The sequence below is a fragment of the Gymnoscopelus braueri genome, assembly GCF_963280865.1.
Source record: "Gymnoscopelus braueri genome assembly, chromosome: 5".
NCBI lineage: Eukaryota > Metazoa > Chordata > Actinopteri > Myctophiformes > Myctophidae > Gymnoscopelus > Gymnoscopelus braueri.
The window spans coordinates 7,961,963-7,984,823 of NC_137606.1; the positions used below are offsets into that span (position 1 = coordinate 7,961,963).

The 22,861-nt window shown below is 40.5% G+C and overlaps 2 protein-coding genes across 3 annotated transcripts; one reads left to right on the top strand and one right to left on the bottom strand.

The window, feature by feature from the left end:
* Positions 1-2,797: 2,797 nt before the first annotated feature.
* LOC308086207 (dual specificity protein phosphatase 14) lies at positions 2,798-14,762 on the bottom strand. 2 transcript variants are annotated; one of them, XM_080429655.1, is made up of 5 exons: positions 14,727-14,762; positions 14,589-14,668; positions 12,325-12,452; positions 10,124-10,314; positions 2,798-4,862 (listed from the first exon to the last, which is right to left on the bottom strand). In XM_080429655.1, the coding sequence occupies exons 3-5, from the start codon at positions 12,439-12,441 to the stop codon at positions 4,649-4,651; spliced, it is 522 nt and encodes a 173-aa protein (XP_080285781.1). In that variant the 5' UTR covers positions 12,442-12,452; positions 14,589-14,668; positions 14,727-14,762; the 3' UTR covers positions 2,798-4,648. The 2 variants fall into 2 exon arrangements, with proteins under 2 accessions (XP_080285781.1, XP_080285780.1); XM_080429654.1 differs by lacking the exons at positions 14,589-14,668; positions 14,727-14,762 and adding an exon at positions 14,289-14,367.
* Positions 14,719-21,925, top strand: LOC308086205 (uncharacterized protein). The gene is made up of 6 exons (XM_080429652.1): positions 14,719-14,776; positions 16,069-16,728; positions 17,121-17,389; positions 18,233-18,309; positions 19,656-19,907; positions 20,978-21,925. The coding sequence occupies exons 2-6, from the start codon at positions 16,079-16,081 to the stop codon at positions 21,218-21,220; spliced, it is 1,491 nt and encodes a 496-aa protein (XP_080285778.1). The 5' UTR covers positions 14,719-14,776; positions 16,069-16,078; the 3' UTR covers positions 21,221-21,925.
* Positions 21,926-22,861: the final 936 nt, after the last annotated feature.

The following is a 22,861-nucleotide window of genomic DNA, read 5'->3' on the forward strand; positions in this document are numbered from 1 at the left end:
ACTGAGGTGCCAAGCCATTCAGGGATTTAAAAACAAACAATAACATTTTAAAATCAATTCTGAAGCGAACAGGTAGCCAGTGGAGTGAGGCCAGCACGGGCGTAATGTGCTCACGCTTACTGGTTCCTGTCAGGAGGCGTGCCGCAGAATTTTGGACTAGCTGCAGGCGTGCCAAGGAGGCTTGATTTAGCCCGACATATAGCGCGTTACAGTAGTCCAGACGTGTGGAAATAAAGGCGTGAATGACTCGCTCAAAATCATTGAAGGACAGAACAGATTTAATTCGGGCAAGCAGTCTCAGATGGTAGAAGCTGGAGCTGACCACAGCATTAACCTGTTTATCCAATTTGAGCAGATTGTCAAATTTGACTCCAAGGTTGGAGACAACAGGTTTCACATAAGACTGTAGGGGGCCCAGATTGGTGGGTATAATGCCAGGACCATTAGGCCCAAACCCTATGACCTCTGTTTTTTTTTCGTTGACACTTAGAAAGTTAAAAGCCATCCAGGTTTTAACATCATTGAGACAATCAAGAAGTGGTGTCAGGGAGCTATTACTTTCCTTCTTTAAGGGCATGTAGATTTGAGAATCATCTGCATAGAGATGGTATGAGATGCCATGCTTCTTAAAAATTAGTCCCAGGGGGAGAAGGTAAAGGGAGAACAGTATAGGTCCAAGGATCGAGCCCTGGGGGACTCCGGAGGACAGGGGCGTGGAGGATGACACAAAATCTCCAAATTTGACTGAGAAACATCTCTCAGATAGATAAGACCTAAACCAGTCTAGGGCCGTGTCTGTGACACCAACACACTGCTCCAAACGGAGTTACCTTTGTCAGTGGTCAATAGCACATCATTGAATACCCTCAACAACGCTGACTCGGTACTGTGAAATGCTTTAAATCCAGATTGAAAGACATCAAAAATATTGTGTTCCTGCAGGAAAAACTGTAATTGAAATAAAACAGTTTTCTCGAGGATTTTTGAAATGAAAGGAAGCTTTGAAATTGGTCTGTAGTTTGCCAAGACAGAGGTATCGAGACTGGGTTTTTTGATTAGTGGTGTCACAACTGCTGTTTTAAAGTATATTGGTACAACACCTGAGGCCAGACTGCTATTTATGATGTTGTGGACACTAGGCCCAATGGACTCCCAGACCTCCTTAAAGAGGTGCGTGGGGATAGCATCAGTGGGGCAGGATGAGGTTTTGAGTTGCATGACCAGTTCACTGAGTTTAGAAAATGACACAGGGTTGAAATGATTAAATACAGTTGTGCAGGTGACAGCCAGAGAGGGGTCTAGGGCAGGGGGGGAGATGTGTGCTCTGATAGTTGTGACCTTATCTACAAAAAAGCAGAGAAAATCCTCACAGACCTCAGAAGATGCCTCCAGACAAGTAGGTTGGGGAGGATTTAACAGCTGGTCAATAGTTTTGAAAAGAACACGTGGTTTATCCACATTTTTGGAAATAATATCAGAGAAATGCCTTGTTTTTTCAGCTTTGACAGTGCTCTGATAGTTTTTCCAACACTCTTTTAGAATATCATGTGACACATGGAGCCTGTCTTTTCTCCACCTGCGCTCAGCCTTCCGACACTCTCTCCTGGCGGCGTGAGTGGTCTCGTTTAGCCAAGGCTCCGACCTGGGTCTGGGGCGCATGGCTTTAAACGGCGCAACAGTGTCGAGAATGCCAGTACAGGTGGATAGAAAAGAGCTTGTCAGTTGATCAGTGTCTATACCAATTTATACCAATACTGTTGTACTGTAATACTGTTGTACTTCTATAAGTAAATGTTTAATTCCGGACTTCCGGACTACTTAGACAAAGCTACTTAGCCAAAGTCAAGTCTGCTGTAACCCTCTCTGATTTTGAACGTCTTATCCATGCTTTTATCTCAACCCGACTCGACTACTGTAATGCACTTTATGTTGGCATTAGCCAAGCCTGCTTGTCACGACTACAGTTAGTCCAAAACGCGGCCACTCGCCTCTTAACAGGGGCACGGAAATATGATCACATCTCCCCTATTCTTGCCTCCCTACACTGGCTCCCTGTTCGTTACAGGATTCAGTTTAAGACTTTAATGTTTGTCTATAAGTCTTTAAATTGGCTGGCACCATTATACATATCCGAACTTCTACCTCCCAATAATGGTACAAGGGTCTTGAGGTCTACTGACCAGTCACTCCTTAAGGTCCCAGCAACAAAGTTGAAAACACGGGGAGATCATTTTCCTCCATAGCGCCCACATTGTGGAACAAGCTGCCACCCCATGTTAGAGTGTCTCTAACCCTGCCTGTGTTTAAATCACGTTTGAAAACTCACTTGTTCTCCTTGGCGTTTGAAAATTCAGATTGAGAAGCTGCTGCTTCCCCAGGCATTGTGTCAATCGTTGTCTTGTTCATTGTGTGTGTTCTCTTGTTTATTTTTAGTATTTTACTGAGTGTACAGCACTTTGGTTCAACACTGTTGTTTTTAAATGTGCTCTATAAATAAAGTGGATTGGATTGGATTGGATACTTGTAACAGAGTACTTCTACATTGCAGTATTGATACTTTTACTTAAGTAAAACATTTGAGTACTTTTTCCACCACTGGTCCCTGCTGAAATCAAAAATATTTTGTTACAGAATTTCATTCACAGTAATGATACTGTGACAATTGTAAAGGTAAATGCAAGACTGAAAATCACAATGTACCGCAAGTTATGCATGAACATAGTAAAACAATACAGTAAGACTGCACAATTAGAATCAGAATCAGAAATCAGAATCAGTTTTATTGTCACAACACAGGTTTACAAGGTAAAAAAGTGGGTGAAATTCGTTTTTGTACATCGTTCCCATCGCAACGTTAATTTCCATAGAAAGAAGGGGGGGGGGGGGGGGGAGAAGAAGAGGGGTGGGTGGCAAGTGGGAAGGAGAAATTATTCTGTGTAACATGATGCATTTGTTCATTCTACATGTCATATACAATACGGGACTACACAATATCAGCAGCAGTATTCAGCTATCAGCAAAACAAGACATTTGTGATCTGCTCAAAGACAACAATTCATCAGGTAGCATTTCTTGTATGTGATCAAATGTGGTGCATTTTGAAATAAGTTAAATAGCTCTATATTCCAATCGCTATCATTGTTTTCTCCCTGTCTCGCTCTAGTGAACAGAAAATAAATGTTTTGTTCTACAGTTTCATCCGATTAGGAGAGAGAACTAAAATTGGAACTGGAACACTATACAATTCAAGCTGATGAATGGGTTCTACCTCCTTATTGGATGAAATTGGTAACCCACCTGTTTGTTCAGTAACAGGAGTCTCCAAGTCTCTCCAACTCTTTATTAAACAGAAAATGCCTCAGTCAGGATACAAATTAAACAAGTGGAATTGGAAGTGATGACGCAAATAAATGAGCAGACAAAATTGTAACTGGAAAAAATAAAAAATCATAAAAATGAAGCTGATAAATGGGTACTCTCTCCTGATTGGCATACATTTTGTCACCTACCTGAACATGTATTTTCTGTTTATTAAAGAGCTGGAGAGACCGGGATACGCCTGTTACTGAACAAAGACTCATTCGCTATTATCAGAATATAGAACTTTAACTTTGTAAGTAAAATATTTTGTTTTAACCGACAAATATCACTTACACCAACTTGAATTCACCCAAAAATATATGGGTTGCTGTTCAGACAGTATGTGTAGATGTCAGATGTTCAGACAGTATGTGTAGATGTTCAGACAGTAAATGTGCATAGACATATAAAGGTAGACGCCTCCTCTGGCTCTGAAGCGTCGGCACGGCGGGCGCGCTTCCGCTTCCTGGGCAAGGAAGCTTTTGTTCCTGGGGGACAGCTGGAAATTTCCGCGTGCGTCACAGAAGGGGGCGTTCAGTAGGCCAATGAGAGGCAGGTGGGGGCGGGACAACTAGATTCTGACAAGTCCTGGAAAAGACGCGCTGTGATTGGCCAGTGCCCGTTCCCCCCATTTCCGGGGGGACGGGCACTGGCCAATCACAGCACGTATGGCGGCCACCATACCAACCAGGTCGCTCCAACGAACTGCAGAGGCCAATGAGGTATCTAGGTTTCTATATCTATGGTAAATGTGTAGGTGTCAGATGTTCAGACAGTATGTGTAGATGTCAGATGTTCAGACAGTATGTGTAGATGTCAGATGTTCAGACAGTATGTGTAGATGTCAGATGTTCAGACAGTATGTGTAGATGTCAGATGTTCAGACAGTATGTGTAGATGTTCAGACAGTATGTGTAGGTGTCAGATGTTCAGACAGTGTCTCCATGAATTGAGTATGTGAGGATCTCAACAAGCCATTGCGGCTTTCATATGCGATCCATTTTAGTTGACATTGTATGGTAAATTGTACTTCCATGTGCCTTTTCTCTGCAACCTTCTAAATAAAGTATTCAACCAATCAATCAATGTGTAGATGTCAGATGTTCAGACAGTATGTGTAGATGTCAGATGTTCAGACAGTATGTGTAGATGTCAGATTCAGACAGTATGTGTAGATGTCAGATGTAGATGTCAGATGTTCAGACAGTATGTGTAGATGTCAGATGTTCAGACAGTATGTGTAGATGTCAGATTTAGATGTCAGATGTTCAGACAGTATGTGTAGATGTCAGATGTTCAGACAGTATGGGTCGGTGTCCGGGTCTTTGTGTTGGACCTCTGGTAGGACTCCAGAGGGTGTCTTCACCATCCTGACCGTGTTGCTACCAAACAGTTTGATCTCATAGTCTATCAGCTGTCTCCAGAAGCCGGCGTTGGGACGCACAAACGGACGCTTGTCCATCATCACGTCACACGCCTGACACAGCCTCATGTTCTCATACCTGCCAGTCAAACAGAGACGGGAGAGGCAGGAACGCAGGTTAAAGTCAAAGTATTTTGGTTTACTTAATTTGGTTATAACTGTGTTATTACTTTTCAAATAGAGGAAAAGACACAATGAAGTCCAGGAGTTATTTCCATTGTGGTCTGGTATAGTAGTGGTAGTAGTACTAGATAGTTAGCAGAAGTTATAGTAGCATTATTAGTGTAGTAAACAGAAGTAATAGTAGTAGTCACATGTTTTACCTAAGTAAAAGTATCAATACTTCAATGTAGAAATACTCTGTTACAAGTAAAAGTCAGAAATTCAAAATGTACTGAGTAAAATTACAAAAGTATTGGTATCAAAATGTACTTAAAGTACTCATTATGTAGAATGTCCAATTTCACAAGTTTTCAAATGTATACAAATCTTTTGAAAATAGCAGATCTACAAGCTCACAATGCGTCACATTGTGACGCATTGTGAGCTTGCAGATTGGCTATTTTCAAATGGCCGAAATGTAAATATAGTCCGGTGGATTGAGACGAAAATCGTTCACTTTTTCATAAAAGCGTGAAACTTGGTAGACTTGTACAGTTTGGGGCCCTGAACATTTTCAGATATGGAGCCATTGCAAACCCCCCCCCCTAATACAGAATAGGTGATGTCTACACCTATGTTTTGATGGTCAATGATTACAATTATATCATGTACAACATAAACTGTTCAGGTGAATAGGTAATGGTCAATTCAATAACGTTGTTTATGTCCAGGTAGCTCAGTTAGTAGAGCACTCACCTTAGGACCACAAGGTTCTGGGTTCGATCCCAAGGACCCTCGGTGTAGCATGGCTTGGGTAACTAAGACATGCATCAAGTACTGAGAGATGATGGTAGTGTTGCACTCCACATCAGCAATCCAGGGATCTAGCACATTGAATTGGGAATAGACACCCTCGTTCTCAGCCAACACCGATGATAAGCCATTCTTACTTAGTCAGTGACGTTGAAAAAAGGAAATCACAATATCCGAGAAGGGTCATTCCTATGTTACCAGAGTCCTACTGTATGTTCCACGGCTTTCTATTCTGTTAACGCACATAGAGTTAACTTTTTAAAAGGTTGTTGGGTACTCTTTCTCCAAGGGCCCTGTGTTCCTGGAACATTCCCAAACATACAAACATCCTTTCTTATTATATATATATTATAAGTTAATATTATGTACAATTATGTTTGGGCATAATTTACTTATTTAATTATGTTTGGGCATCAAATTACATGTGCTTGCTAACATACATTATCTGGTGCGCTATATCAGGGGTGGTTCTGACCCCGGACAGAGCCCAGGCAGAGGGGGGGATTGGTGGGGTAGGTGAGTGAGGAGGTGTGGTGTGATAGAGGTGCATTGGTACCCCAGGAGCAGGGATGTGTGAGTGGGGGAAAACCCCTTTAACAATTTACCACAATAGCCCATAGAGCTGGGCATAGCAGCCAGGAAACATAGAACTTTGGAAACGTAGGGAACAGATGGGCCCTATCTTGGGCCCATACTCAACCCATCTGCCTTACTACCTCTTATCCCTAAACGTTTTTTTTGCATTTTTTACTATTTTTAAAAACATTTTCAAATACCAATAGCCGATCTACAAGCTCACAATGTGTCGATGTAGATCGACTAGTTGAACTATTTGAAAACGTTTTTCAAAATAGTAAAATATGGCTAATACGTTTAGGCATAAGGGGTAAGGCAAGCTAGGGCCCAGAGCATGCATGACACAACTGTCCCTTGGCCTTATGTTTCAAGGCAGCCATCATTGTCATCACCAATTTGCTTACTGGCCCCAGGTTTAAGCTGTGTTTCCCAAGTCCATGACAAATATCTCTAAAACACTAAAATGTCCCAGTTTTCAACATTACCAAATTGTGTTAAAGGAGAATTCCGGACATTTTAAGTGTTCTCTTTGATGTGTCATTACTCACCTACCGACGTAAAAAGTGGCGTTCTTTTTTTCCAGAGATTCCCCTGTCGTCATTTTTTCAACCACCTCCGTTGTCATAATGGGAGCGCGTGGCTTAGGGAAATTCGTCTATTATAACCGATGCAAAGTTATTTTTTTCTCTACTACTACTCATTGTAGAGTCTCATGATAGTCAAACATGCGCTGAAAGTTCCTGAGAGGCTACCGCTAACGCCGAACGATTTAACACTGGTTGCTTGTTTCTCTACCTGGCAACACCAAGTTGCCAGGTTCTGGAAAGAAACAAGCAACCAGTGTTAAATCGTTCGGCGTTAGCGGTAGCCTCTCAGGAACTTTCAGCGCATGTTCAATCTGGGAACCCATCGCCAACTGAAAATGAAAAACAGCGCCCTCTGCTGTTTGTTCTATGTCTGTTGGCTCTGGGCGGACGATAACGTAACACCAGAGCACAAGGAAACCGGTGTTTGTGATGCGCCTTCAGCGCATCACTTCCGGTTGGTGCGACTATGTTTTCATTCCCACTAACAATATTTCTACACGGAACACTAACACCACTTCTCCCAGAGAACATGGATCGTTTTGGTTATAAGCCCACTTGTTTCTATGATGAAAGAGTAAGTTAAAATGTGAATATATTTCCGTGGTTTTGTCTGCTCCGCGGACGCTATTGTTAAATTAGTTTCGGTTTGTTTCGAGGGGGAAAGATCGACGGACATGTGAATCCCGCCCACTACATGTGATTGGGTAAAGCGCGGCCTACTTCCTGATCTGAATGCGCACTCGTTATGACGAACCTCCCCGACAGATTCCAACGCAGTGCAGAAGCTGTTCTTGAGAGATTAGCGCATGTTTGACTATCATGAGACTCTACAATGAGTAGTAGTAGAGAAAAAAATAACTTTGCATCGGTTATAATAGACGAATTTCCCTAAGCCACGCGCTCCCATTATGACAACGGAGGGGGTTGAAAAAATGACGACAGGGGAATCTCTGGAAAAAAACAACGCCACTTTTTACGTCGGTAGGTGAGTAACGACACATCAAAGATAACACTTAAAATGTCCGGAATTCTCCTTTAAAATAATACTTGTTTTGTGTGCTTACATAGATGTTTATCTTGTTCTAATCTATTCTGTTGAAAGGTGCAGTCACTACACTAAGTGCTAAAATAATTGTCCCCCATCCCCCCCATCACCAGGTATAAAAAAAGAAATTGACATTGTAGTGAAAACAGCCAATCTGCAAGCTCACAGTCACATCAAGATGCATTATGAATTTATATATCACTGTAGAATTAGAATAGAAATGTAGTTATTATTGTGATTATTATTGTGTGTATTTCCTGCTTATTTAGGATCTTATACCGGAGTGATAGGCCGAGTTATTTTCTATATTATATATATCAACTCCTAGAATATCTCTATTCTAGGAGTTGATACATGCTTATATGAAGGTTAATACTGCTTATTTGTTGTTATAAACTGAAGTTATAATCCGAAGGTACAAACATATACAAATTCTAAAAGCCACAGCACAGCAGTGGACTTTACACATGTCACTTAAGTGTCACATGAGGGCATGTTGATTGATTAGGTCAGATGAGGAGCTGGGTGACAGTGGCTACTGTTTAGAACAGTGCTAAAGCCTGTGTTTCCACAGTTAAGATAATACACAAGTCACAGTCTGATTAATCAACAGAAGGTTACACCTACATGGGTAGACCAAACCGATATAAATGGAGTGGATGCTCACTATCAGGACAAAGTGTTCTACGCATGCACCAGTGTTACTAGTTACCAGGGTGTTATTGCTGTGTTTGTAATTTTCCATTTCGAGCTCCGAGAGACTGACGGTAAGAATTGAGAGCGTGTTTACACGACGATAATATATTTCTGATATGGTTTATAGTTTTGTGTGTATATTTCATGTCAGTAATTTGTTGTTACGTTGTGTTGTTTGTGTTTACTTTTTTAGGTTTATAACCTGACTCTTTACTTGACTAATGGCCTACTGGCTTACTGGCCATACTGGCCTAAAAGTATTAGAGTGTGTTGGTATTGTGTGTCAGTATAATAAAACCATCAAAGACACAGGTCTGAGTTGTGTCCGGTAACTCGGTTGCTCAAATACCCTCTACAAGGGAGATCTATTTAGTTGCATTGCTTGTGTGACTGGCTAGATAATTGTACAAGCACAATGTATTCATTTCTGTGTTTTTCCATTGTAATTTGTGTTGATAAATTATTCTATATACTGTTTTTATGTTGTTTTATCTCATATGATTAAAGCCTATAGTATATAGCCTATATCTGTTGCCAGAACCATTATAATTGTATGCTTTTCAAAAACAAAACAAAAACAGACTTAATTGGAAGGATTCACATTTAAACCTTTTTCAGGTAATGTAGCCACTGCCACCTTCCCGTGACTCCATTTGGGGTCCTAACCCACAGTTTGAGAACCTCTGTTTTAAATGGTATCACTGTAATCCTTAACCATCAAAACATAGATGTAGACATCCTATTCTGTATTATCATGTTTTGTTTAGGAGATATGATGCAAAATACATAATTTGGTTATGGCGGAAAGTAAAATGGCTGCCAAGGCCACTGGGGAGTTTTTTGCGATGGCTCCATTTCCAAAATTGTTCAGGGCCCCAAACTGTACAAGTGTACCAAGGTTCATACTTTTATGAAAAAGTGACAGATCTTCGGGCAAGACCACACAGGACTACCTCACAACATCACTGAATTGACCATTAACTATTCACCTGAACAGTTTATGATGTTGTACATGATATTATTGTAATCATTGACCATCAAAACATAGGTGTAGACATCACCTATTCTGTATTATCATGGTTTGGGAGTTATGACACAAAATACATTATTTGGTAATGCGGAAAGTCAAATGGCCGCCATGGCCACCAGGGGGCGTTTTTGCGATGGCTCCATATCTGAAAATGTTCAGGGTCCCAAACTGTACAAGTCTACTAAGTTTCACGCTTTCAAGTGAACGATTCACCCAAAAATGTTTACCAATCCACCGGACTAATAGGGTTGAAGTGGTTAATATTAAATTTTGTAATAATAATCAAAATCTACAAAGTAACTAGTAACTAAAGTTTTCAAATAATTATAGTGGAGTAAAAGTACAATATTTGCCTTTGAGATGTAGTGGAGTAGAAGTAAAATTATTGAAAATTGGAAATACTCCAGTAAATTAAAAATACCTCAACTGTACTTAAGTACAGTACTTGAGTAAATGTACTTATTTTACACTACTGAGTAGTATTGCAATACTTCATGAGGTAGGCCATGACCAGGGCAGGTGATCGACTGCGTCCCTGCGTACAGTGAACCAACGTGCTTCCTGATTGGTTGCCGTGGATCTTGTCAGCCACGGTGTCAATGTACGGAGCCAGTGGTTGGTGGGGTCGATCCTCAATGGGCACATGGAGGATCTCTACACTTCTGGGGTGTGGGTAGGACACCTAAATAAATAAATACACCCAATGACAAGTTATTTTACAGTTTACTAATTCAGCTTCATATCTGGACATTAACCCATTTATACTGGGAAATAATCTGTAATTTTTAGATTCATTTGGCTATTCAAAAATAGCTACAAGCGGCTACGAGCTTGTAGATGTGCTATTTTTTTTAAAGAAAAATTTGTAACTCAAATCTTCTGCTTCTGGGGATTCTTCAAATGTCTTCTAAATCCTAACAGTTTTCTGAAAAACCTATGTTGCTTTAATATCAGTGGTGCTCAAACTTTTTCATAAGGACCACCCATCTGAAAATATCTTGTTCCAGGGACCCCCAGAAGCAATAAGATTTGAGTTACAAATCTTCGCTTAAAAAAGAATATATATTATATATATATATATATATATATATATATATATATATATATATATATATATATAGCTAAAGCTAAAAGAAGAAAACCTTCAAAAGAAGGGACCGCACACTCCTCAGGACTGATTTTGCTTTTTTATTTGTTGCACAACGCGTTTCGCTTCCGCTTCCTCAGGTGCTTCATATCTTTGAATAGCCCAAAGAAATCTAAAAAAATTGCGTTCCAGGTCCTAATGGATTCAAATACACTTTCTGAGGCAACTTGTGTTTAATTAACACTCCAGTGCCACAGACCTATGTTCTCCTAGATAGTCATTGCATATTAATTCGATATTTATCCTGTTTTATTTTCCAAAAAGTGTGAAATAGGAGTGAATTCCAAAAAGGACATTTTGTGCTCACTAAACTAACTTGTCACTGGCCAACTAACATCTTTAACCACTTTCAACCTTCGCAGAAAGTTCGATGTCACTATAGGCAAAACATTTTCCATGAGAATGTTAACATTTTCCAATTAGGGCTAGGGCCCTATCTTACCCCTTATGCCTAAACTTGTTTGGCATTTTTTTTACTATTTTGAAAAACATGTTAACATAGTTCAAGAGGTGGTGCCATGGTATTGCACTTTTTCTGTTTTTCATGTGTTGATGAGGTTGATAGAACTCCATTAAGCCCCCTGGTGGTGTTTTTATGGTGTTTTATGTCTTCTCTGACTATTTTGAGTTTCTACCTGGAGGCTGAAACCTTGAGGGTCAAACGTGCCAATAGAAAAACAGCCCTTTAGTGACATACTGTAGTAAGAATATACCCTCCCCCTCATTATCATAACACAACAGGTGTGGGCATGAGGAGGAGGAGGGACTAGGACAGGTGGGTGGTGCTAAGGTGGTGGAGGAGGTGCTAAGGTGAGAACCAGGTATAGAGCGTCGCAGTTCCCGCCCACTTCCTGTTTTTTTTGGTGCCGGAAGAAAAAACTCAATGCATTTTTCCATTGACATTTCCAAAAATATTTATATCTATTAATTTAAGCCTCGAATCAAGCCATCACGAGATGACATGAATCATGACCATAAAACGTTTTTTTCTGTGATTTTTTTTAATTTTATATTTAATTATATGATATACTATATTTAATAAATACCCTTTGTTTTGCCGTTTTCAACAAAAAAATAAAATCACAGAATCAAACGTTTATGGTCATGATTCATGTCATCTCGTGATGGCTTGATTCGAGGCTTAAATTAATAGATATAAATATTTTTGGAAATGTCAATGGAAAAATGCATTGAGTTTTTTCTTCCGGCACCAAAAAAAACAGGAAGTGGGCGGGAACTGCGACGCTCTATACTTAATGAACTGGAGGCGTGTCCACATAAAACATAATTTTAACAATTTCTGTACACTTTTTTGAAAAAAATCTTCCTCCTAGTTGACCTAGTATAACCATAATACCTGATGATTATGTTTTAGGGGGGGGAAAATCACTGAAAATCACGGCACCCCGTCTTTCAAACAGCCTGTATCTAGGCCTACATCAACACGTTGTGGGCTTGTAGATCAGCTATTTGAACAATTTTAAAATGTTTTTCAAAATAGTAAGAAAAAGAGAGCCCCTAGAGTTCATGTGGTTAATACTCTACCTGTAGGTCGCTGGCGTTGACGATGAGAGTGATGTTCCTGTTGGAGATCAACATGTGGTTGAGGGCCGCGTCCAGGCCGCTCACATACAGACAGGAAGTGATCTGTGATGCAGCCATGTTGGATCCATCTGAAACACACACACATGAACCAATCAAAATGGGAATTCACCAGTGGTGTAAAGTAACTAAGTACATGTACTCAAGTACTGTACTTAAGTACAATTTTGAGGTACTTTCACTTTACTGGAGTATTTCCAATTTTCAATACTTTTACTTCTACTCCACTACATCTCAGAGGCAAATATTGAACTTTTACTCCACTACAATTATTTGAAAACTTTAGTTACTAGTTACTTTGTAGATTTTGATTATCATTACAAAACATACATTAACCACTTCAGCCCTGCTGAAGTGGTTAATGTATGTTCATTAACCATTTTCAAATCGTCCATTTGAAAATAGCCGATCTACAAGCTCACAATGCGTCACGATGCGACGCATTGTGAGCTCGTAGATCTGCTATTTTCAAAAGATTTTCATACATTTTGAACTTGTGAAATGCGACACTGCATTATGAGTACTTTTACTTTTGTATTCTAAGTATATTTTGATACCAATACTTTTGAGCTTTTACCCAAGTACATTTTTAATTCTGGACTTTTACTTGTAAGTAGTATTTCTACATTGCAGTATTGATACTTTTACTTAAGTAAAGAAGGTGAGTACTTTTTCCACCATTGGAATTGATAACTTAATGTTTTGACCAGAGCCTGACGTCTGGGTTTGACACAAAGTATAGTGGGGTTTTTTTGGACCTGACTACTGCTGACCAGGTACTAGGTAGGATGGTCCCACATCAAATAGGCAGAAATAGCAATAAGATTGAACTTCATTTACCATGAGTATAAGACCAATAAGAACAATGCTATAATTAGAACTAGGAAAGATTTAATTCTATGATTAATTCTCATTAGCTTGAAAATGGTGGTTGCACACCGCCATCTACTGGCCTTAAGTCACTTTTAAAACGGACTGGAAAATGAATGTTTTCATGATCTGTTTTAAGAACATTTTTCCATAATGCATTGGTTCTCAAAGTGGGGTCCGGGGACCCCCAGGGGTCCTTGGGGTGGGCGGGGGTACCAGGGGGTCACCAGGAAAATTAGGTAATAAAGTGTCACAATCATTTTAACCCCTTAATCCATATTGTATACTCTGGCTCTTCAAAAAAAGCTGATCTACAAGCTCAGTGCCGCACTATGAGCTTGTAGATCTGATCTGATTTTTTTTTTTTTTTTTTTTACATAAAAATATTTTGAACACAAATCTTTGCTTCTGGGGGTCCCTGGCACAACACATTTTCAGGTGGGGATCCGCGGCCACATAGCAATTTGGGGGTCCTTGACATGAAAAGGTTTGAGAAGAACCACTGTAATGCACAATTACAAATTAATCCCAGTTCCAAAATCCCCCCAAAAGTGATAATTGTCTTTTCTTGCCTTGTTTTGTATTGCAGATCAGATCAGAGGTTAATGTGACGTGTTTGTCATCTGACAGTGATGACTCACCTCCATGTTATTTATAATCATTCATTTTCTGTTTCCAACAACAGAACTGTAAACGCCACAGCCTCACTAGATCTCACACACACCGGGGAAAAGCAGCTATAGGTAAGATACAACAAATAACTATTAACTATTCTCTCACCCAGGATTCATATATCAGATACTAAACACTGTGCAGTAGGCAGTGGTGGGAAAAGTACTCAAATATTTTTACTTAAGTAAAAGTATCAGCAATGTAGAAACACTCTGTTATGGTTACAAGTAAAAGTCCGGGACCAAAACAAATGAAGGTTTGTTGGAAAGACATTTTTTACGACCTCAATGTGTGCCTCGACCAGAATACAATGAGTTTATATTTATTCATGATATTTTAAACGTATTATTGGTGCAGTCTCTCACCTGTATCTAATAATCCATAAGTAAATAATATTATTATTCTCGATCAAAATACGGAAGACGTCTCGTCGCAGGCGTTACACTGAAAGTGGTGACCAGTCGAATTCTGTCCGTCTCGTTTGCGTTTTATTAATAGATTAAAGCATCAAACGTGTACTAGAATTCATTATTTAGCATACTATTGCTGCTGTTTTATTATTTTATGTGTGTGTATGTGAAACAGTTCATGCTAAAGACTAATGCTGTGAGGGGCTCAGGAGAGATATAACACATACATACATACATACATACATACATACATACATGAAACAAACAAACTCAAAGAACAGCTCTTGTGTCGACCAGAGTCACAGGATTCGATAGGTCATCAGATACTGTGTAACCTCGCGTCACCAGCATAGAGTTAAAAATAACAGTCTTTCCACCTAGATACGGTGGAACCATTGGAACAACTCTCGTCGTGCCACAACTGCGCCCCTGCTGTACCGGAGGTCTGCACACGTTTAGAACCCAGTGTTACAAAATCTGTTTATTATAAGCGACTTTGGTCTTGTTTTTCTGTAAAGTAGCTTGTAAATATTGGGCGCATGAACATGTTATAGAATCACTGCTCTAAAAAGTCTAAAACAACAGTAGACCCCCTGGGCCCTGTATGTCCTTCTTCTGGTCATCCCCCTGTCAGTGTCACCAGAACCAGAAGAAGATTGAGAATCACTGCTTTTAACCTGCATTCTTTAACCCCCCCCCCCCCCCCCCCCCCACACACACACACACACACACACACACACACACACACACACACACACACACACACATACACACACACATACATACACACACACACACACACACACACACACACACACACACACACACACACACACACACTCACACACATTCCAGTCCTCATCAAAAATAGGCCTCATCTGTGCACTGTAGTCAACAATAAATGAGTCAGACCCAACCAGCTATCCTCCACCTCACCTGTTTGAACGTGTCTTCTAAATCAGTGTTTCTCAAACTCTGTTTTGTCAAGGTCAGGACCCCCAAAATGATATGTATTTGGCTGCGGACCCCCCCATCTGAATTTCTTTTGTGCCAGGGACCCCCATCTGAAAATATTTTGTGCCAGGGACCCCCAGAAGAGGAGATTTAGGAAAAGAAAAATATTATTCAAATTTATCTGCTGTTTTTGAATAGCCAATATTATAAATGGATAAAGTTGTTAAAATTAGTCGCGTATTGTGTTTTATTTTTTTGTCAATTGTCTTGTTTAAAAAAAAAAGATCTATGGAGAGCTGTATTATTTAAAGACCCCACTTTGAGAACCACTGTTCTAAATGTCACATAGTCTTTTATCGGTCAGGATTTTTAAACAAAACCCTCACTTAAACCCTATTATACTTTTTTGACCGGTGTTCCCCAGGGGTCTATACTAGCTAGGACTCCTCCTTTTTTCTGCTATTTTGAATAGCTGAAGTATAAAATAGGTTTAAAGTGGTTAAATCACATGTGATACTAAATTAGCATTTTCAGAGCATGTTTATGTTAATGATTAATCGGTCCATTGTGTTACGGTTTGGATCAATAGAGCTGTTTATTGGTATCACATGTTATATTATCATTTAACAATTATTTTGGGGGCCCACTTGCAATACACTCGTGGCCCACAGGTTGAGAATCGTCATATTACACTATATGAATTCAGTTAAATCTGTTGATGGTCCTATTGTCACTCAGAGGGACACACACAGTAACCTGACGTTTTGTCTTTCATGGTCAGGTTTCCCAGCATGCCGGTGGCAGTAGAGAACAATGGACCAGACAAGAAGTCAGCGTACAATTCTTCCCCCAGTAGAGTCCCTGTGACAGGAGGTGGAGTCAAGCAGAACCTGATACCTGCTAACATCTGGTACCATCCCTCCATCACCTCACAGATAGGAGGTGCTGCAGCCCCGTACCGGCCACAAACTGGGACAAAAAAAACAGGACATCAAGGAGAGAAAAGCACCACACCGTCCAATGTCACACTGACTCCAGATCAGAGGAGTCACAGCTCTGACAGGAAGAAGACCACACTGTCTAATGTTAGACAGACTCCAGATCAGAGGAGTCACAGCTCTGACAGGAAGAAGACCACACTGTCTAATGTTAGACAGACTCCAGATCAGAGGAGTCACAGCTCTGACAGGAAGAAGACCACACTGTCTAATGTTAGACAGACTCCAGATCAGAGGAGTCACAGCTCTGACAGGAAGAAGACCACACTGTCTAATGTTAGACAGACTCCAGATCAGAGGAGTCACAGCTCTGACAGGAAGAAGACCACACTGTCTAATGTTAGACAGACTCCAGATCAGAGGAGTCACAGCTCTGACAGGAAGATGACCACACTGTCTAATGTTAGACAGACTCCAGATCAGAGGAGTCACAGCTCGCACAGGTAGGCCTGTAACAATTATTACATAATCGCCTGATCGGAATTATTTGAGCTAATTGCAATTACTTTGCGTAATCGTTAATCATTTCCATAAAAACAGCTGGATGAAATGAACAGAAATGTCATATTTCCAGCATTATTTTATGTACACCTCACTGTCCACACTCTTTTAACCACTTTCAACCTGTCGTCTCTATTTTGGGCATTTAAGTAGGCTATACAATCATTAGCACATCATTTATTTTGATTATTGGTACCAATGATTTGTCAGTGACGTCTTTGTATATTTAAGTTATTTGTCATATCCAGCCCAAAACACAATTAAACCATTAAACACATTTACTGTATTTGCATGACAATTAATGGTCAACTTAAATATCATGAATGGTTGACAGCCCTACCAGCAGGAGGAGGTGTAACGACAGAGATGCCGCTCCTCCTCCCAGCCCAGAGGAGGTGCCAGTGGGTGTGGGGGTGAAGGTGGAGGCTGGGGTTGTGAAACAGGTGGAGGCTCTGACCCGGGGCCAGAGCGAGAACCCCGCCTGGTTCTCCTGGAGGAAGAACCGCATCACGGCCTCCGTCGCTCACCGCATCGCCCACTGTCGCTTCATCCAAGACCCCGCCCACCACAGCCCCCCCGCCTCCTACCTCAACTCTATCACAGGTACAGTACACACACCTGACAGGCTGACGCCAAAGCTATCCATCTATCCTTAATAATGGCTAACTTACACTCCGTCGTACGACGGTGTCGAGCGTTGACAATAGCAGATCTGCAAGCCTACAACGTGTCGTGGATGCAACGTGTTGTGGGCTTGTATCATGACTGATAACTTTGATAACTTTTGAAAAAAATATATTTGGGGTGAATTAATCGCAGGAGAAAAAGCCCCCCGGTGTGGAACAATTTACAATTACAACATCTAGCAGACCCTCTTATCCAGAGAGACTTACAAGTGCGAGTATCGGAACAAGCAGAGTAAACATGAACTCTTATCAATAAACATTGGTAAATAATCACATAACTAGAGTGCAGAGAGAACAGGGTAGTGCCTCAAAGAAACTAGGGTTACCAGGTAAACAATGAACCTGTCATCTGTCTAAATAACATGCTATCTAAATCGCATTCTTGACATCGAGAAAAACAAATCTAAGAAACCAAAAACATGAGAACAAGTGACCAAGATATGTCTGCATAGTAGCCATGTCTTGGTCAGTCGCTAGCATCAATCGAAAGAAAAGTTGACAAGAATGGGTACAGGGAAAGTTAGGAGTCTGTGGTTTTGACTGCAATGGGGAGTTTGGGAGCCAGGAGGGAGATGAGATGAGCGTGTGAAGGCCAGGGTTGTTTTGGGTGTAAGAAACTCATGTACAATAAACGCTTAACGAACATAATTTTCTGCAGCGTTCCTGTTAACTGGATGTTCAGACCATATTTTCAGCTACAACAACAACAATGTGTCAGGAAGTGTCTTCTTGTTTTCATGTCATTGTTTCACTCCGTCAGGGGAGGGCCCACATGTTCAGACCCGAGCCATGAGGTGGGGAGTAGAGAGAGAGAAAGTGGCTGTCCGCGAGTACCAGGTAATGTGTTAACCTCCACTGCTGTTATTATTAGGGTTGGATTTGTGGGGGTGATGGGGAGAAAAACTGAATTAGGGAGAGTTTATTAAAGGGATTGTTGGCAACATTAAGCCTAAATTTGAAAAATATGTCTATATATATATTTCGCATTTTTCCCCCTCTATCAGCCACTATATAATGATGCTGGGGTGTTTTCCTGCATTGAAACACAGTCCTCTTTCTGAAATCCGTATTTCCCTACTGTTTATGTTAGTGTCGGGCCGTAAATTAACGCACGCATGTGCGCATCCGTGCGCGTCCGTGTCCGTGTGAACTTTTTACTTTCGGTTTGAAAACGCTCTCAAACTTCGTTTCTGAGGCACATAATTTACTTTTCAGATAGCGGTTGGATAGAATTTAGTTGTTTAACTTCATATATGTGGTCAATTTGTCATGAAAGAGCCTATTTAAAAATAAAAATTCAGAGAACCGGCAGGGGCGGGCAGTTCCGCGAATTGTATCCGAATAAAGGAACCCATATTCGGCATGGCCCGTTTAGAAGTCACCTTAACTCTATGGAACTCCTCCCTGCGTCACCCCCTGGTGGTCGGGGAAACGAACTGCAGGAGTTTTTTTCTTTGTTTATCTCTGAATCGCCTACAATCCCTTTAAAGGGATATTTCACTTTAAAAAAACAAAATTGGGTCATTTTATCGTCTACTCAGGCTTTTGGGAGCACCCCGGACAGTTTTTAAGTTGCTTGATTCAGTATTTAGATATTTGATATTCATTTTATCGTGTCTGATAAAAATGAATATCAAATATCTAAATACTGAATCAAGCAACTTAAAAACTGTCTGAGTAGATGATAAAATGACCAAACATTTTTTGAAAGTGAAATATCCCTTTAACAATAAAAATCACACCCTGTGTGAAGTGGGCGGTGTATTCCTAGCTAATCACAATACTGAATGGAGTCAACCAATCATGTACGAAAGATAAATACATTTATTGAAACACTCTTTATGATGGACGAAACCATAACTCGAAAAAAACAAAGTTTTGGTTTTTTTCGAGTTATGGTTGCTTATATAGGGCTATGCACATGTGTCATGTGACACTGGCCAATCACAGTCCTGAATAGACTGTGATTGGCCAATCACAGCGCAGGATAATTCTACTAATTTCCTGGGCCCGGATCTCAGCGCAGGAGAATGTACATTTTTCCAAATCTCACTTATAGGGGCGGTTTCACCGCCCAAAAATAATAATATATATATATATATATATATATATATATATATATATATATATATATATATATATATATATATATATATATATATAATATATGTTTATGTTTCCAGGGTCTAAAGAGCAGAGCTCTGGGTCGAGATGTGACTGTGCAGGAGTGCGGCTTATTCATCGACCCAGGGCGCTCCTGGTTGGCTGCCAGCCCCGACGGCATTGTGACGGACAGACAGACCGGCCAATGGCTGCTGTGTCTGGAGGTGAAGTGTCCCTACAAGCACCGAGAGAGGACGGTGGAGGAGGCCTGCATGCAGGACGCAGCCTTCTGTCTGAAGATGGACGACAGAGACGGACAGAGACCCATGAAGGTAGAGCTCTGACTACAGGACAGTATTGTCTGTTTAAAGAGCCACTCCACCACAAATAGCCGATGTGCACTCACTGAAAACTCGATTGACTAAGGGCACACTAAGGCCACGTTTACACTAAGCACACCAAATCATATTTTTGGTGTGTCCAGATTGGAAGCCTCATCAAAGACAACGGCCGGGATTCGAACCCGGGTCTCCCGCATTGGAAAGACATTTTATCCACTGAAATGGAGCCGAAGGGTACGGGACACACAGAACTTTGTGCCTACAATGGTTTTCAATGGGAATGGAGCATTTTGTTACCCTGACACTCAGCCTGAATGTTCATTATTCAGTCTGAAAGCCCTGTCAGTGCAGACGTTTTCTGAGGTGGGGGCGTGGCCAAAGTTGGACTCTTTGGCGATTAGTTCATACTGGATTATCCCGATCCCGATTCGTCGTACAGATTTTCAACCGAGAAACCCCCGCCTTCGACACCTTCGTCACCAGACCCTGAATGCGAGGCAAGCGATTCAGAGGGTGGAGCCAGGCTAGCATTTTGTTGTGCGGCTTTCCGAATGAAAACGCTCTGTTCCTGTTGAAAACCACTGCAAAAAGACAGGCAGATGCAAAGTTGGGTGTGACCATAGCCTAAAGGGGAATTCCCCAATGTGATGCATTCATTGTGAGCTTGTAAATCTGCTATTTTTATTTGGGACACAAACTAGTGAAAATAGCTGATCTACAAGCTCACAATGTGCCGCGATGCGACGTGTTGTGAGCTTGTAGATCTGCTACTTTAACTATTTATTAATTCTTTTTTTTCTAATTTATGGAATTTCTTTGATCTTTAAATTTTTATATGAAATTACTTTGAAAAACGTTTGAATTTGTTTTTCATTCATGATTTTTTTTATTTCTAAACATTTTTTGAAATAATATTAATTAAAAACAAAATGTAGGAAACGAAAAATAAAGGGACATTTGGTCGCGACCCATAAAAATGGGTCCGTGACCCAAACACGGGTCCCTACCCAGTGCCTTTAACTAATGTTTACATTATGTTATGTTCCGTGTTCCCAATGCAGCCTCCAGTCTACCATGTGAAGCAGGAGCACAGCTACTACAGTCAGATCCAGGTGCAGCTGGCGGTGACGGGGTTAACCCAGGCTGATCTGGTGGTCTACACCCTCAGGGAGACTGCCATCGTCCCCGTCACCTTTGACCCCGAGTGGTGGGCGGAGACCGTGTCCAAACTGGAGACCTTCTACAAAGACGCACTGTTACCCCACCTCCGGAACAAACAACTGCCAACAACTGTAGAGGAATGATGATGATGATGATGATAATAATAATAATAATAAAAGTATTAATTTGTATAGCAACTGGAAGTAGTCTCGCGTAGCCAGACAACTATTCCAAAATCTCGGAATGGTACGTAGAGTCTGGAACTACACCTCCCGAAAGTCGAGAAAGGAAGCTGTCATCTGTTCGTCATTTCCGTTCACGAAAATATATTTAAAAATATCTTTCAATCTTTCAAAAAGAATGTCCATTTCCCCTAAAGCAGCAAGCTATATATACGCTTTGACTAATTTGATTTGCAGTAGGAAAAAATCATTTTGACAAAGACTAAAACTAAAGAAAGGATATTTTAGTTCATTTTGTTCGTTTTGTAAACACACAATGTAGTTTCAGTTAGTTCTCGTTTTTTATTGTATTTCATTTCAGTTAACTAAAATGTTTTGTCAATTTTTGTTTGTTATTTCATTAGTTTTAGTTATAACTATAATAACCTTGGTGTGTGTGTGCATCGATCTAATCACTGCACACAGGATAAATCTAACATCTCCTCCTCCACACACTCTGGTCTGGAGAGAGCCTCTGTCATGACAGCATCTCTACATGTGCTCTGGTTTGTGCCATCCTGCACTCTCTCTCTCTACAATAAATGTGGCTCCACCCATCTACCTGCTCTCAGTGGCTGCCTTGACCCCTCCTTCACCTCCCCGGCAACTACACACAGACATGCACGCACGCAGACACACACACACACACACACACACACACACACACACACACACCACACACACCACACACACACACACACACACACACAAACACACACACACACACACACACACACACACACACACACACACACACACACCAGCACAGGGGTGGAAAAAGTACTGATTTTTTCTACTTAAGTAAAAGTATCAATACTGCAATATAGAAATACTCTGTTACAAGTAAAGGTCCGGCATTCAAAATTGACTTGAGTAAAAGTACAAAAGTATTGGCATCTAAATGTACTTCAAATACCAAAAGTAAATGTACTCATTTGGCAGAAAGTCCCATATCACACATTTTCACATGTATACAATGTATACAAATCCTTTGAAAATAGCAGATCACAACGCGTCGCTTTGCGACACTTTGTGAGCTTGTAGATTGGCTATTTTCAACTAGGCAAAGTATATAGGCCCTAAGTGGTTAATGTATGTTTTACAAAGTAGGCTAACTAGTAACTAAAGTTTTCAAAAAACAATATTTGCCTCTGAGATGTAGTGGAGTAGAAGTAAAAGTATTGGAAATTGGAAATACTCAAGTAAAGTAAAAGTACCTCAAAAGTGAACTTACAGTACTTGAGTAAATGTACTTTCATTTAAAGGGAAGTTTCACTTTCAAACATATTTGGGGTCATTTTAACGTCTACTCTGGCTTTTGTGAACAACCCATACAGTTTTTAAGTTGCTTGATTCAGTATTTAGATATTTGATGTTAATTTTATCAGACACGCTCGCTTTCCTATTGTAGACCCATTGTAACTTCAAACTCCATTTTAACGGTAGCTCACGTCTTTTAGGAATGTGAGCTTTTAGATCTTGTAGTTTCACTATATTTGAAACTTCTTGAAAATGGTCAGTAATCACATGTTTAAAGTGGTTCAACTGGAAGATAAACAACAA

What these genes read in the sequence shown, in the direction of transcription:
- LOC308086207 (XM_080429655.1), bottom strand. Translation starts at nt 12,441, where the DNA reads ATGGCTGCATCACAGATCACTTCCTGTCTGTATGTGAGCGGCCTGGAC. An exon ending in TCAACGCCAGCGACCTACAG is followed by an intron (nt 10,315 to 12,324) that starts GTAGAGTATTAA and finishes TTATTTATTTAG; the next exon opens with GTGTCCTACCCACACCCCAG. An exon ending in GTCATGGCCTACCTCATGAA is followed by an intron (nt 4,863 to 10,123) that starts GTATTGCAATAC and finishes TTTGACTGGCAG; the next exon opens with GTATGAGAACATGAGGCTGT.
- LOC308086205 (XM_080429652.1), top strand. Translation starts at nt 16,079, where the DNA reads ATGCCGGTGGCAGTAGAGAACAATGGACCAGACAAGAAGTCAGCGTAC. An exon ending in AGGAGTCACAGCTCGCACAG is followed by an intron (nt 16,729 to 17,120) that starts GTAGGCCTGTAA and finishes AATGGTTGACAG; the next exon opens with CCCTACCAGCAGGAGGAGGT. An exon ending in ACGGACAGAGACCCATGAAG is followed by an intron (nt 19,908 to 20,977) that starts GTAGAGCTCTGA and finishes TTCCCAATGCAG; the next exon opens with CCTCCAGTCTACCATGTGAA.